The 17,267-nt window shown below is 45.7% G+C and overlaps 1 protein-coding gene across 1 annotated transcript in view; it reads right to left on the reverse strand.

Moving 5' to 3' along the window:
- The window catches only part of ARIH1 (ariadne RBR E3 ubiquitin protein ligase 1), a 49,996-nt gene extending 32,735 nt beyond the window's left edge, over positions 1 to 17,261 (reverse strand). The window contains 1 exon segment of the mRNA XM_057378763.1: positions 16,854 to 17,261. Coding sequence (XP_057234746.1) covers positions 16,854 to 17,216 — 363 coding nt within the window. The 5' untranslated portion in view covers positions 17,217 to 17,261.
- Positions 17,262 to 17,267: the final 6 nt, after the last annotated feature.

Genomic DNA, 17,267 nt, shown 5'->3' on the forward strand with positions numbered 1-17,267 from the left:
ACAATTGCTTTGCACTYGTGAATCCAAGCAAATGCTCCAGAAACCCTGGCTTTGCCCAAGCCTCAGACCTCTGTACAGAGTTTAAACCTCAGCAACGTGCACTGCTGTACTCTACAGGGACACAAGACTGGGTTTCTATTCCCCAGAAAGAAAGTGATGGTCTTCCATCAGCTGACAGCAAAGACTGAGGGTTTGGCTTGGTGGAGGAGCAAAGAGCCATCACAAGCTAATKCTGGTCTGAAGCCAAGCAGCAAACATCTGCTCCAGTGAAGTGGCACCTGGGGACAGCCGTCACACCACCACTGTAAATATTTAACCAGCCAAACCCTCGGTGTTTGCAACAGTAGAGCACCAAGTGGAAATTCCCGCTGCCCAGCATCTCCAAGGCTCGTCACGTGCACGCCGTGCCACGGGAGAAGCGCTGATAAATAACCCACAGGTCACGTCTTGTGGCAGGTGGAGAGCAACCCCACCATGAGAGACCGGGACCAACATCACACACCAGGCACCAGAGAGCTGCTTCTTCACATAATGACCAAGGGACACCAGCCCAAAATTCTGCAATAACCTGGTATCTGCCTCACTTGAACCCTCTGCTCTTCACCTGCACCTCTCCCTCAGATATAACCTCTGATATGAAGATATAGCTATAAAGTGTCATAAATCAGCTTTTAACCTGCTAAAACACATCACAGTACAACTGTCAGCAAAAGGTTTGTACTGCTCTGCAAGTGCACTGAGTGACCTTCATTCGTGGAGATCCATTCACATCCATTCTTCCAGGAGACAATCACAGGAAATCTTACAAGCACAAAATCTCATTCTAGCAGCTTAATAAAATTCTCAGGGACCCAGCACAGAAGACGAGATCCAAGTATTGAGTATTTTCAGGACATGATCTCAAACTTGCTAGTTTTTAACCACCACCAATTGCGYACTCTGAGAAGCTGCTGGAAAACTTCCGTGTAATCTAATATYCCCTGGCTTGATTACAGCCAGAACATGAGAGGGCTGCTGCGAGAAGAGGACAGCAGCTACACGGATCAATCTGCCAACCCATCCGTGCTCTCTTCCTTTGCCATCCCCTGAGGTCTTGGGAGAGAATCACACCATGGGACAATTCAGCCACTGGCCATCTTAGGGTTTACAGGGACAGCGCAACAGGCTGGTGGATCTCAGATCCTTTTCATCTTCCTATTAGAGATAATAACAACATCAGTACTGCTCATCATCTGTACCTCACTGAGGGAATGGATCCCACATACTACTGAAGCCACATTAGAAGACTTGAGTTAGAACTCAAAACCACCTGAAAATGTACCGGTTTCTTGCCATTTCCAAACACTCCACAAGAAGCCAGGCTACTCCCTGTGACTGCTGTCATCTGCTGTCCTCCARCTGGCATTTGTCACCTCACTATAACTCCCCATTAACACATGCAGAGCCTTCAGCTTCCACACCAATCAGTTCTTTAGCTCCCTACATCTTGCTTCATCTCATTAACTTCCCTTCACACATCATCTCCTAATGCTGAAAACTAAGTTTTACRAAGTACAATTACGTGATGGCACCAAATGGCAGCTGGATCTGGTGATCTCAGTTTGTAGTAACTTACCTGCACTTTACTGACTSTTTCCAACTCTGATGAATGTACATTCTTCTAACAGGGGAAGATAATAAAAAGCAACTTCGGCAGAAACTCTATTACTTCAGTTAATTGGTTCAAGAGACAGAAATGAAGCAGTCAGCTGCTTTACATTTTCTCAGAGCCTTTTGGAAAGCTTTCAGGTTAATGATTAGGAGCTGCAACGAAGAGCCATTGTCTAATAGAGCTTTTAAAATCAGAAAAAAATACTACAGCAACAATTCCAGGATGAAYTAGCAAATTTGGAAATGCAAAAACTGAATTCACACTATAATACTTCCAAATAAAAGAAGATGGCATAGATTTGCCCTGCTGCTCTCAGATGACTGCAGAAGCTCCACCACCAACTCAACACAAATTAAAAACGACCAGGGAAGGCCTYTTTCAGCATTTCAGCTATGCTTGCTTCCATAGCAGGAGAGCTAGGGTCTGAGAGATGTTAACCCTTATTTTATACAATTAATCTGAAGAACATTTTGGTTTCTACTTCCTTTTGCTACAGTTCTAGAGTATAAACTCAACCCTTAAAAGAGGAAGGACCCACAGGTCCTGAGCTGATGTTTTACTGCCCACAACAGCAGAATGACCCAAAGTATTCCTCTCTTCCTGGTGTCTCCCAGCACAAGAAATCCTAACACAGGAGCAGAAACTCAGCAAAGCTGGGTAGGCAACACCAGCCTCAGTCCTGGTTTCTGGACTCTCCGCTGAGCGACTGCAGCTGCGACGCTGAGCACCGGAGTGGRAGCACATGGGCTGGAGTACGCTGCACAACAGCTTTATTCAACCCAGTGCCTCCCACTCAAGTATTTGCAAAGACTTGCCTTAAAAGAGTAGGAGAAGGTGATGGCATCATTTCCATATAATTCTTCCAGTTTACTATTTCAGTAGCTCCGTAATATCTCCCCTCCCATAGTGRAGGAAGCAAACAGCCCCCAGCACTGCAGCCGCGCTGGGCACAAGGTGAGAACAAAAACCCCGCAAGTTTTGGCTACCRTGGATGTAAAGGTGGGTTCATCCAGGTAAACTCCAAGCCCCTGGTAATCACTAATTTCTGCCTGCAGTCAAACCTTCAGTCAACGTCCAGCACCACACAGTTGCCCCGACAGGATGAGAGTCCATGAAATAGAAATGTTATTTAGGGAATCAATAACAGACCTCTGTGTCCCCATCACAAATGACACAAGGTCACCTTCCCTGCTCATCCACAGAACACCACTACCACAAACAGTGTCCACAAAGCACAYGTGAGCCTCCCTCCCTCTTGATACCAGTGCTCTTCCAGACCTCCAGGCTCCAATTTTCCTCTTCTATCCAACAGGACTCCAATCCTGTTGAAATTCCCACCCCACCACATTCAGTTTGGACCCACCACATAGTTATTGCACTGATCTGATACACAGATCATGGATGTACCCGGCACCACGATACAGAAAAACCTGAGTTTTCTCCACATCACAAGCATCCCAAAGACATGCACATCACAAAACACTTTCAGTTCTACACAGTCTCTACAAGACTATAAAACCACACAGGGTCTGTTTCAATTCTTCTCTCAAGCCAATGTACCACCTCACTAATGCCTGGCTTGAATAAAATATACTGTGTTGCTTCAAGAGGAAAGCAAAAGCACATTTTGCCACAAAAAGGAACCATACTGAATGAAGGCAGTGACTGGCAACATGTACCAAAACACCAAGGCTTGGCATAAGAGCACAGGTCAAAAATCTCTCTCCTTGCWCAAGATTCCAGAGAGGCCAAGGAAAGCTCCAGACACCCAGAATGGCTTAGCTACGCACCAGCTCTATTTTTGCCTATGAGATGAAGTGTCAGCTACTTGGATTATGATTTTAATCTGAAATAGGSCAGTAACTGGGCAAGACCAGACCAGCTCAGAAAGTATTTATTCRGCAGCAACACAAGCTCACACAAGCACTGGCTCCTGGACTTGCCACCTGCCAGTCAGTGATGGGAACACGAGTGACCAGACACAGCACCTGACTGGCTGAAGGGGGTCGATGGTTTGTTTTAACTCAGACGGGATCATCGTGTCACCAGACAGCTGAGCTGGCACAACCTGGACAACAGGGACYTGCTTCCAAGAAATCTGTTTGTCTCAGTCAGTCTGCCAAGAGCCATGTGTCAGGCATGTCAAAGTTGGGTGTTCCCGTATCAACAAAGCCCCAAATCTTTTTGTCTCAAAGACTTGAAAGCATACTGGGTATAATTTGATGCCACATACAGCCAAAGGTCCCACTTTTCTCCGCCACTATCCCACCAGGTATGAAGAGCAGGCCCCCATCCTCTTCACCTCAGTGTCTGAGGGTTGTATTCAACCGGGCTACCAAATATCAGATTTTGATAGTACACTGTGGGAATACTGCCAGTACTACTACCAAGTGTCCTCAACGTAACCACGTGAGCCTGACAGAAATACACTTTTTTTAAGGTCTTTTATTAACCAATGTTGGAAAGACTGGAAGTGGCATATGTCAGGTCAGCTACCCATCAAGCTGATAAAAGGAAAACAACCCAAAGCACCACATTTGGGTTTGAAGGGAATACAGTCTTCAGTGACTCAACTCCTGAATTAACTGTGTATTTCTGGGAAAGCACAGGTCTGCCGATGTGAGCTGCAGAAACCGTCCTGTTTGCAGGCAGAATTGGATGTTAAAGGGATAAARCTGAAAGATGAACAGTACATCTGCTTTCTTCCTTCAAATCATTTTGTACAAGTCTTCTGGAGTCTCAAAAAAAGCTTTCCCCGCTCTTATCCCTCACTCCAAYATGTATCTGTACATTGACTACACTCTTTCACTGCACTGTGCACTGCCAGGGTCTGGCTCAGGGCCAGAGCCACCCAAAGGGCTATACCCACATCCTGGGATTTATAAATCTGCAGGAGACTGGCACTGCTCCTCCACACCAGGGAGGAAAAGTGCTGGCTCTGCTGGCTCCTGCTTCCAGCAACTCCTGCAGCATAAGAACAGGCACCTCAGTCCTGGCCAGTAAATGATTTCCCACTAACAGTATCCAGCACTTCATGGATTTTGCACACCTTTAGGACAACAGAACTTTGCTTTTGCTGCTTTAAGCACATTCAGAGACATCACCCAGTCCAGGGCAATGTTAGGAGGCTGCTATGAGCAGATCAGTGGAGGAAGCAACAGAAACAACTTGAAGAAATGATACTGTGGCATATTTGAAATGTTYAGAAGAAATCAGACAAACTGAGAGGATTGAAGGTGTTTTTCTARCACTCAGCATCGCACTTATACTGAGAAGGGTAAACTCGCAGTAACTTGTGGATTTTTTTCCACAGACTATTTCCATGGCAGGTCTGTCCATAGGCTCAAACATGTGCCAAGAAAACAATGATTTGATTTCCTAGGTTATCTTTYGTAAGTTCTCAGCAAAGAGCTCTCAAATTGTCCTTCCAGATGATGATTGWAGGGTGTTCCCTCTTTAGAACAACGTGCAAGCAGAAGATCACCCACCAAGGATTTTAAGCACACACATGTCTCTCAAACACGGCTGGTTAAGTTCAGCTTTTGGGTGATCTGCCTCCCACCTGCTTTTGTTACTGGGCACTGCTGGAGCACACCTACCACAGAGTGCTTGGGCACAAAGACAGATGAGCTGTTTAATCCAGAAGATACAATCCAGCCAAGCTGTTTATCACCTCAAGACAACCACTGCTGATTCCCAAAAATCACAGGATAACCTCACTGTGAACAGTGCTTTATACCCAGCAATTAGAGTCCTCTGACTCTTAGTACTTGAGGGAAATAACTCACTTTGCAAACCTCACAATAACATGCCTGTGCACCCTGTCCTGAATTCTGACTTCCAGTTCAGAACATTATAATTAACATTTTTCAACAAATATACAGACAGGAAGAAAATGGTGAGGGATAACTTCTTCCATGAGCACAATGAGGTGGCACCCACGATCTACCGTGGTAAATAAACAAAAGCCATTGCAATGARTAACTTCTCTCCTGGAAATGGCCAGGTTACTTCAAAGATATTTGGATACAGTCACTGGGGCATGCAAGTGTTAACCCCTTCAGTGACAACATGACCGATGACAAACTTGGGCTTAGCACGAGAATTTTTAGCCAGGGGTGATTTACATGAGCATTTTCAGAGAGAAAAAAAAAATCCTTAACATTCTTCCATCTTCTCTTTCTCCTCCGGGCCCCAGTGTGGTACACACGGTACTTTTCTTCAGCTCTCTGTGCCTCATTGCTTCTAATTTTGTCCCTCCCTCAAAGGAATACCCACTTTTATGACCCACTCTTTACCTCAACAAAGAGGAAGTTTTCCCCTCTCAATGAAGCATCACCACACTCCATAGTATTTTAGGAAGGAAAAAAACACTTCCCTTGGGCTGACTTCACCTCCCCATCACAGGCAAAATATGTTTTAAACACCCAATGTCACCCTGACAAACAGGCAGGAAATCCATTCCAGTGATGCCTATGCCWTAGTCTTCACCTCTCAATCAAGGAAAAAAAATAATAGTTTAGCCATCTTAAGAAACTCTTTAGCCCAGGAAATCACTGCCAATGCAGCAGTGGCTTGGGGATGTAATCTTTGGCAGGATCTTGATGCTGGCAGCAGCCCCAGCACAGATGTGGTTGTGGCTTGTACCACTTCCCTGCAAAAAGCAGCTTTACCTGCAAAAGCACTTTGTTCTGCTGGCACAACCTGCATCTGCACTTGGAAAACCTGCCAGCATYCTTTTCCCAACAAGCCTCTTCTAGCACCGATCATTTTTTAATGATGACTTCGCAGTTTATTTACCACACTCTGCTCACTTATTCTTACTTAGTTTTACAGCCAACAAAACAAAACCCTGGCAACCCATGTTATTTTATGAGCCGGGATTTCCGCTACAAGAAGCAATTTTGCCTGTTTACACCCCAAAACCCTTTCCTCGGAGGGCTCTGCAGAAGCCACCTTTGAAGAAAGGATATTCTGGAGGCAGCAATTACTTGTTCGCTCTTGTTCCCAACAAGATATACCTCAAAGTCTAACTGCAGTCTCTAATTGCTGCAGGTATTTTTAACCAGCTACCTGAGCTCCCTCGAGTTAAGGGAAAATAGTCTGGTGGGATCTGATACAGAAATAGCAGTACACAAGTCATACAGCAGTRGGGGAAAATGGGAAACCTCCAGTGTTTTCACCATTTTCTCATTTAAGGGCTCTGAAGACTTGCCTGTACACAGACTTACACTCATTTAATCAGAAGTGTTTCTACAGCAGTTGAGTCAAACCAGCAAGTAGGTGCAGATTCCCTATATCCACTCCCTTTTGGTAGGCAATGGGAAACAAACCCGCATGTGCAATTTTGTATTTGATGGACTGTGMACTAGCTGACAAGGATATCCCTTGCTCCTCTCCCATTAAAATATTACTGTCATCGAGACACTGGGATTCTGGAAGAGGAAAAACCCACCTAATCAGGCCTGCCTTGTAGCTGCTGYGCAGGACAGCAAGAGGAATAATTATACTAATGACTGGTGAATAACTGAACAGGCTGGCACCCAGCCTCCTCCAAATCCCAGCRCTGCCTGCAGAGACACCCTGGCAAGGGACAGCAAGGAATTACACCACGGCACACGAGAGTGACACAGATCCCAAACACCCTTACTTCAGAGTTTCAGTATCCATCATCCCTGAAGACATCTCCAAGCCCTTGCACTGTTCCCCTCCTAGACRTCATCATCCCTGCTAGAAATGGCTTAGTGCACATTTTCAAGCATCAATTTCAGCTCTATTAACAATACAAATATGGACATTTCAAGCATGTAATCTTACCAAGTAAGATAAAGAGACTGGTTATTAYAGAACAAGCTAATGCATATCCAAAATGTGTATAAATCAGAGTATCACCTCAATTTGCTCAGATGGCCTTTCAGTCATCATGGAAGTATTACAAACTATCCAAACAAACATTTGACACATCAGATCTTCACAGTGTCTAGAAAAGGCTAACTTTTTTATTAGCTTGTTATTGTATATTATRGTTAGTTTCCTCCATGTGAATTAGTGAGATTTTACTCCAAGGACCTTCCACTTTCCTCTGCTGCTCCTGGAAGAAAAATTACACTGCTAACTAAGAGTTGGAAGGTTATTCTTACTCCCTTTTTATTAAAAAGCTACTGTTCAGCCTAATTTTAATACACATTGGTCAATAAAGCTCTGTTACTTCCAAGCTCCTGCGATGGAATCATGGCTCAAGACATGGCTCTCCCACATTCTTCTTTCCACACCATTCCTTTCACTCCCTATTTCTCAGRTCCTGGATGACTAGGATGAAGATTACTAGGAGTTAACTTAGTCTTTTCTTCCCACACAGGAAAGCTCATTGCAWGGGACATTGTTTATTCATGTGAGTCCTCCCGGTTTCCTCTAATCCCTCTCCACATTTCTGTCTGCCAGACAAAGGAATGCTGATTGCATTCGTGTTTTGTTGCACAAGAACACACCAAGCCCACAGTTACCAGCTGCAGAGGGGATCAAAATTTTGGAATCGCTCTGGAGAGTTTTTCAAAGTTAAATATGCACCTCTAACTAGATGTGCACACAAAACAGGCCACAGAAATGTTGAGGTGTGGATGCACGTCCATTTGTTTTGCTGACAGAGCTGAACAATTCAAACCCCGTCACTTCTGGCAACTGGAACAAAGCGACTGCTCATGGGGTCAGAGGGCTGAGCAAGAAGAGCAGAGAGAAGACACTTAATTGGAGAGTTCCCTGGTCCCCTGCTTTCCATGGCCCTGCAAACAGCTGTATCCAGGCAGTCAGGGAATAGGAACTGCTCAAAAGCACCATCCATACAACCATGGCCCTGTTGTGCATGCWCATGTCTGTACACCCCAAAAAGCACCACTGGGAACGAGTGTCAGACACTCAAACACCAGAATGGCTTGAGTGTGTTGGTATTTCAAGCTGACCAAGCATAACCCAAGGGCTCCAACTCAGAAAACCAAAGGCAAACCCCAAAGAAGTGACCTGGAGAGAAGCACTGCACTGTCACTACTGCACCAAGTCCACACACACATCAAAGCAGCACAGGACAGTAAAAGCAGCCATGTCCTGCTGTGATTTTTATACAATGGTGTTGTTCAAATACCAGCTCCTTCCTCAGTGGCTCTGGAAGAGTTCTGCTAAAGAAAACAGAAAAAAMCAGCCTTTGCAGGGAGCACCTGATACGCTCCTTCAGAGGCTGACCCAGCTCACTAACAGCAGGCAGGAAGTGGGAACCTTCAGAACCACTTCAAATTTTCATTTCTTTACCTTGGAAGAAAGTCTCTTCAGGCTTTCTCCTTAACAGGAATAGCAAATATTAGTTTAAAAAGAAAATCTTTGAACTAACAGCCAAAGAAGTCAGTTATTTTGCCATTTGACTACCTTCAGGTGCAATTATATCAATTCTACTGGTACTACTGAGTTTTTATTGTGTGTTCTTCTCTTTGAGAGGACTTTACCTATGCCCAAGCAAAATCCTTTTGAGCAAGAATTCCTACTCYACCCTGATTACCTGCTGGGAAACAGAGTTTAGAGTCTTCATCCCTTATCTGGTGAAATTAGGCCAACAATCACAATTTTCTGAAGGGCTGCAGAGGCAATAAGCAAATGTCCAAGCTTTTAATTTCCAACACTGGGATTAGCTCACTTCAGCTCCCAAATTCCTCAAATCACAAAGCAATGAAAGTTTCACCTGTAGTCAATTAAAATGCACACAAAAAGGCCTATTTGTGGTGTCACAGAACATGGAGAGTCCCTCCCCTCAGACCAGGAAGTTCCTTTCACACCTTCATGTTTCAGACACAAGTACTCTCCCACAAGACCTAATTTTGAAGCAGATGGCCAAGACATGATCCTTGCAGTGCCTGTTCCTGGAAACAAGAGGTGCCACACAGTGCTCTAGGACATAAGTTTTTAATGAAGGAAGATACAAAACCAGGAATGTCTTAGAAAGCCTGGGAAGAAGGACCTTAGTGTGCCAGCATCAGTAAGTGGGCACCAGTGAAAACCACCAGGAGAAGACCAAGAGACCCAATTTTAGATAGATTGTACACTCAATTACTACCAGATTACAGCCAAGAGCCACCTGCTCACTGGGCTCTGAGTGGCTCCTGTCCCAAACACATCCATAGAGGACCACAATCTTTTGCCATCACACARGCATTCCAGAGCCTGGCAACAAGGACAGCTGCTGTAACACAGCCATGGAGAAGCTGTGCTCTCCACTCCAGCTGTCTGGGCTCCATGCTTCTCCAGAAGGAGGACACCAAGGGGCAACAAGTGTCCCTCCAAAGACAATTCTTTCCAAGTTTCTCCCTTTTCACTGGGCAGTGGTAATGCCTACCAGCTTTGTGCCCCACCAGCTCCCAAAAGTTGCACAAAATCCAAGGCAAGACCATGCCAGCAATGCCAAAGTGCACCACAACCACCCAAGACACTTTCACAAGGGCTTACTCACTTCTTCCAAGTGACTTTGATGCTGTCGAAAACTACCTACGTCAAGCTTTGGATCTGAAACTACTCCTAACATCTGGAAAACATTCCCAGTCTCCAAAAACAAGGAAAAGACTCAATGCAAATGGTTCTATTTGAGTGCTGTGTATGTACTGTGGTTCAAACCCTCACCACAGTGAGCTGCTCTGAGTACCAGAAATAATGACCTGGCATTACTACACCACGTAAACAAGGGATCGCTCCTGCAAGAGCCTCTGCACTTACACGGGCACTCCAAATTCAGGAAAGGCAGACTTGTGAAGTACAAGCCCAGTCACACCTGAAACGGTGAAACTACTGAGGGAAGCCTTGGACAGCAATTTTCAAAACATTTATTTAAACAGTGTTTTCATCACAGCTCAAGATCAAAAGCTAAGAGAAAGGCAAGGAATCCTAGAGAGGCTAAGCTCAGGGTTTCCAACACTCCCAACACCAAACACCRGGGATGGTGGAGATACTTAAATATTATCAGCATTTCCATAATCAAATTACTATGGATTTTTCTCCAGCTGAGTGCCTCGTCCCCTCGGCACCTCCTGCACCAACATCYCACACAAAGCCAGCAGCCCTCTCCCAAACCTCAGGGATCAGTATTCTGGGCTGTGCTCAAATGCACCATTTGGCACTACTGAGCAGCTACGAACCCTCCCAGGCTGTTTTAAAACAAACGAGGCTGCAATTTCYTTACAGTTGCTGCAGCTACTGAATGACTCGATGAAATTCAGCAGCACTATGTGCTTGTATGCACCCAGCCTCCAAACATCCTTTGTGGCTATCAGGGATCCAGTGTAGCCAGCCATGAAGAGAAAACATCATTTATAATACTCAGATCCTGCTAATTCCAGAAGCACCAGAAGTCTGGAGGACCCTGAACAGATGAGTTTAGGACTGAGCTATGTGGAGAGGACTTCCAGTCTTCACAGCTACAGACAAATTGCAGATTCTTCTTCCAGTTCCCAGCTTTCCCAAGCAAAGGAATGAGTAGTTACATTCTCCTAGGCTCCTACAAAGGAATTCTGGATGAAAACCTTGGTTCACTTAAAAYTAGCACAGTGTGGAAATCAATGATTGCTTCCTTCAACTATCACACCTGACACCAACAGCAGAACCAGGCTCTTGTTTGTCTCATTCATGGAGCAAAGGGGAAAAAAAAATTAGTTTCAAAACAGAAAACTGGAAACTGTTCAATGGATACCAAAGACACAGGACTGCCCTACATTTCCAAAGGACACTGGAGCTTTGGGGTTTATTTGCTATTGGGAACTTGAACTTGTGCAAGGTTAAAACTAAGGGGTCAGAGTTTGGGACAAGTATAAAAGGGGAATCTGTGCTTTCATTTTTAATAATGATTTAACAGCCAGAAATAGCTCTTGTTTTGCATCARCTGCAGTCTCAGCTCTGACTTCTCTGTGGCACAGCTTCCAATTTATGGCAGAAACAACCCTTTTACTTTGCATAGCAGGAACGGTCCTGCTCACTGAAATTAAACCCACAGGGAATAGCCAGAAACTGCATTTACTATTTAGTTTTAGCTCTCCAGAAACAAACGTTTTAAAGTAGCAGAAAAACCACAAGTGTTTTCAGTTTCACTTTGAAAACATCCCAATACACACCAGTACCCATCTGCACCTCAGAGCCCCTGAGAAAAAGGCTCCCTTGCCGTGATTTTGGGAAAAATTACATTGAGACAAAAGCAACAGGCTTTCAAATCAAATGCTTTCACACGTGGCCAACCATGAGATTTGCGTTTGGCCTAACAGAAATGTAATGCACAAAGCAAACGGGTCATTTAAGTACAAAGTTGAAATTCCTCTGGAGACTTGACTTTTCTACCTGGTAATGCTGAAATTTAAAGTAACACAAAAAAAAATTCTATTATACACAGAATTACATGTCTTGGCAGTCAGGAACAGACACCATGTCATTTCCAAAAGCTTTGGAGTGATTGGTTATACAAGATTCCAGGAATGCTTTGTCACAACAAAGTTTATTCCATTCCTTGGAAATATTAAATGCATTCCTACTATAATGAAACACCTTATAAACACCACGTGACAGAAATAGGAGGTTTAACAAAGCATTTCCTTCCAGCATCATAACATTTAGACCCCTGACATGAATTTTATTAGCAAAAAAGTAACCACAGAGGAAGGTTTGCAAATGCACCTCACGCTTCGAGGGCCCGGATGGAAGCAGCACCAGCCTCGAGTGCTTCCACCCACAGACTCCCACCTAATGCTTGTCAGGCAGCTCYGAGCACTCTGAGATTCCAGGATGTCATCTCTAACATTAAATACAATTTTAAGCACGACCCTGTGCAACAAGCAGCAATTCCTTTTGCTCATTGGCAAGTCATCCGTGTTTTGGACAACACCTTTGGAATGTACTGCCCACAGCATGCTGAGTTACATCAGTATTGGGAAAACTTCCTGAGTTCTGCCTGGAAATTGGGATGTTTTGTCCAAGCAAGCGCAGGCACTGTTTAACAAGACCCCTCCTATAACAATGGGTTTGCACTTGCCATGACAGAGCTCTATTTAACAAGGGCTGTGGAACTCTGGGGGCCTCTGGGAAAAGCCATTCCTCAACAAACACGGCTTTTTAACTTCAGAGTGGCCTGGGATTTGGACTTTTTTTAATGGCAAAGCTTCTACCAAGAAGGATTTGACCTTGCTTCCAAAGAATTTTCCCAGCTCCATCATGTAAATGAGAAACCTGCACTTGCTGTGAATGCTCTGATGTTATACCTTACCTGGTTTGCTCTGAGAAACCTAATTTAAAGCCTTTAATCAAAAGAAAATGTATTTTTGAACTAGACTAAGTTTTGTTGGATCCAGTAATGCCACGTCCTYCCAAAGAAAGCTCAGGTATGAAGCTCAAAATGCTGACAATCACACAGCAGGTCAGGCACAACAGCCAGCCACATCCAGGATCCTCATCTCAACTCCTTTTTCTGCCACCTCAGAGCGTCACCCCAGTATGTTCAACACCTCACCATTACAAAGTCCAGGAAAAATGAATATGGTCAGTGACATCACAACAATGTGATGCCGTAGAAAAAGGCAGGCAAAAGAGGAAAATGAATCCAACCAGGAAATACTGGAATTGCACAAGGTTGCAACAAGGCAAGGAGGACACTGGGCCAAGCCATGCTACAGAGACACATCATGTGCTCTATTCAGAGCAGAAATAAATATGCCATTCTAAACATTTTTCAAGTTTATTTTCAGAAAAAAATCTAGARCAAAAATGGAAATAGCAAGCTGATTAAAAAAAAAAAAGAAGTGGCAGTGTATTATTTGGACAAAAGTTCAGAGAGGAAGAATATGGGGAAGACATTCAACTGTGGGAAAATGCCTATGAGAGGAAGAAGCCTTTTGTTCCACAGCACCTCTATGTTTAGGTTTTTACAGTCCTTTGCTAAGTTATTCTGCCAGCAGCTGGAAAACCACCAGAAATCCGCCTGTTTACTTAGACAACTGAAATTCCAAATACCATGGCAAATGGCTCTCTGCTCCGCCTTGTCACAGGCAGAGGATGGGAAGAACACTCTCAGCCGAGGCTTACAAGTCTCAGCCAACCAACAGCACAAGGTTCAGGGGTGGTTCATACCCCTATTTTTGMATTTGGAAAGCAAGGGAAATTCTTGTTGTGCGACACATGGAGACAAATCAGATTATGAGAATAAGTGCCAAATGCTGAGCAAAAACCACTATTAAACACCTGAAATCCTACTTATGCTCAGACAAGAAAGAGCAAGTGTAAAATATTCTGAATATTTGAGAGATTCTGAAATCTGCCTGGTTCACTGCAGGTTCAATGGTCTTAGGRAGGCCAAGTGATAGCAGAGTTTGGCACTGAGCAGATGTCTCCAAGTGCCCATTCCACACWACAGGGTGAATCACAGGCTCTGTGAGCAGCAACTTCGCCAAAAGTTAGCTCCTACTTCTGCAAAGTCTCCATCAGATCAAATCCCTATCCTGAAAAGTTCATGTTTTTCCTTACACAGCTTGTATTTAGAAATGRCCAAATGAAGAGAGAATAAATTTAATTTAGACCCTTCAGTTATAGCTAATAACTGCTTAAATGGAGTGTTTTAACACAGTTACACCTGCCTGGCTCAGATACCTCCTTGCAAACACTCTGTGGCTCCCTGTTCCTGTTTTCACTGCAGCTGCAAAACAAAATCCCATTTATACCTTACACTCTATCATCAAAAAAAAAAAAAATCACTCATTAGGGAGCACGAGACCTATAGCTGAAGTTTTCAGGCYGTGCGTTATATCCTCCCTTGAACAAGTAAGTTTAAAAGCACTCAAAAATGTAACCACAACCATCACTATTTGCAACCAAGAAGCCATGGCAGACACACAGGGACCGAAGCCATCCAGTACTTGACTGGAACAAGTGAATCACAGCTCAGCAACTGAGGATCCGCAGCAGGATCCCAAGCCAATGTGACTCCAGAAAAGGTTTACTGAACCAGAAAAACAGCAGCAGCAATCCTGGTTGGGCTCCAAACACAAGGAAATAAACAGAACAGAGCCCTGGAAGATTTCACCAGCAGCCACAGGAGTGGGGATGAGCAAATCCTGAAGCATCAGCATCAGAAGTCGGGTCACTTAGAACAGCCCAGAAATCTGATGGCAGGAAGCTTGCATTTAACAGTCAYCCACAGCAACTGAGTGGCTTTCTACCCTCTTCTGATGCATTCCAGAGTCTAAGTTGGTTTTGGGTCCCAAGTTTACCCATGACATTGTGAACAGACTGGGACTGTGCACCCTATTCTGCTAAACCAAGAGGAACTACTGTAAATCCTAGCCAGCACAAGAGCAGCCATGGGAGGGTCTGAGGCGGGGTGTCTGCAGAGCCCAGCAGAGGGTCAGATGTCCTGCTGCCACCCTGGGCACAGGGACAGAACAAGGAGCTCGGCACCCAAATTMATTTCTCTCCATTAGTTCTGCAGCTCACAGATCGAGTACACAAGTCAAACAGCTTCAGGGTAGCATAAGAGAGGGGAAAAATCCACTCAGACCAGAAATCAGGACCTTCTCTAACAAGTTAATTTACAAAGAACATGTAGGTGAGTCTACCAGCCAGGTCTGGAAAATGCAGGAGCAGGAACACTCACAACTCCTCACTGGCAGCAACTCTTCCACTACTTTTCTTATGCAAAGATAAGGAATATGTCAGAATCTGYTCAATACAAACAATATGGGCCATGACTTTAGCAATCTTAATCATTAAACACAGACTCACCAGTTTAATAGCTATCTGAAATACTAAAAACGTGAAATTCCCAACTGTTTGCATGTATGCCTGCCAATTGCTCCCCTCCCTATATCAGGATCAGTAACTGGGAGCAAAGAAACATCCCTGCTTAATCATGAGATCTTCTTTAACTGCAGGGTAATCAGCTAATCCGGGCAGACTCCTTTATTCAGCTTTACATGGGCAACGCTATCATTAAAGTTATAAACTTTAATTTGACTCCAGGAATGCTATTTACTAATTTAGCACGCAAATACTTTTAGAGCTGTTTGCATCAAGCTCCGTATAAACTACAGGGGATTTACTGCACATAGAGCAACATTTTAAAGCTGCTCTTGCAGCCACTGCAGAGCACAGCATAGCTGGAGAAGCACTCACTGAGGCATCTCGTGTTTAAAGGGATTTACCAACACACACAACCAGCAAAACAACTGCTTTCTGGGCACTGGATCCCTCAGTATTTAATATCCACAAATCTCTCACGCTATTCATRTTGGCATAGACGAAAATGGTAGCACTTCCTATTTACTCTGAGTAATAGTAAGTAAACGGGAACAAAAGAAAACCCAACACCTGAAGTGAACTGCATCAGAAACTTGATGACGARCTGGAGCCAAACCCTGCCACGAATATTTAGAAAGGGATGCCAAATCGCTTCACCGGCTTGAATTATTTCCCCAAAAGCTCAGGAGCCAAGAGATAAGACTAAGATACTTTGATCTGAGGAGGGTGGTACATGTTATTTCAAACTCTAGTTTTAAAGCGACGCGTTTGAAAACTCAGGGTAAAAAAAGTTACGGTTGTGAAGGGATTACTCGTACCCCTCCTGGCCTGTGCTGGAAATAAATAAAAGGTTCAACCACTAGTGTGGCGGAGGGGGGGGAGGGGAAGGGAAGGGAGACGGCAACAAAACCAAAGCAGTGCCTCTCCTGGAATTCCAGGGCTTGCCATGGACTCCGCGGGTTCCCGAAGGAGCTGGAGGAGCTATCCCCCGCCGAACACCAAGAGGACGGAGGGGGATAAAGGAAAAAACACAGATTACGGCCCCCAGCTCGCAACCACACAAAGAAAGAGGAGCCCTTTCAGTGCCAAAGGCCTCGTTCCCGACGCTTCCACGGCAGGAAGAGAGATCCTGGCCAGCCCGAAGGGGCCTCCCGGGAGAACGGGGTGACAAGAAGCCCCCGCCACCCCCCGGATGCACCGAGAGGAGTCCCCCCACTTCTAGCATCGAGGGATACCGAGGAGAGCCCTCTCCAGCCGTGGGGGGTACGGACAAGAGTGTGTGAGGCCTTGGCCCACGGAAGGCCCGGGTCCGCTGCCCCTCAGGAGGCCGCTGGCCCGTCCCGCCGCCCCCCCCACGCCCCTTCCCCGGTGTGTGTCCCTCAATCCCGGTGCCGGGGGGCCGCACCTGGATGACCTCGTTGACCTCGCGGATGCACTCCACCATGTGCTGCAGGATCTGCTCGGCCGTCAGCACCTCGTAGCGATAATCCTCCTCCTGCTCGGGGCCGCCGCCGGGGCCCGGCCCGCCGCCCAGGCCGCCACCGCCGCCGCCGCCGCCGGGGCCCAGCCCGCCCGTCTCGCTGCCCAACAGCCCGTCGCGCTCCCCGCCGACGCGGAGCCCGGGCTCCACCAGCTCCACTTCGCCCAGGTCCAGGTTATCGTCGGGCTCGTCTTCCTCCTCGTCCTCCTCGTCCTCCTCCGCGCCGCTGTCCTCGCTGCACTCCTCGTCCTCGTCGAACTCGTAGTTGTACCCCTCGTCCGAGTCCATGGCGAGGCGCTGAGGGAGCGGCGGCGGCTCCCGCGGCCTCCCCGCGCCCGG

This window comes from Malurus melanocephalus, unplaced genomic scaffold (genome assembly GCF_030028575.1).
Source record: "Malurus melanocephalus ecotype Western Australia unplaced genomic scaffold, MMel_1.1 scaffold_372, whole genome shotgun sequence".
NCBI lineage: Eukaryota > Metazoa > Chordata > Aves > Passeriformes > Maluridae > Malurus > Malurus melanocephalus.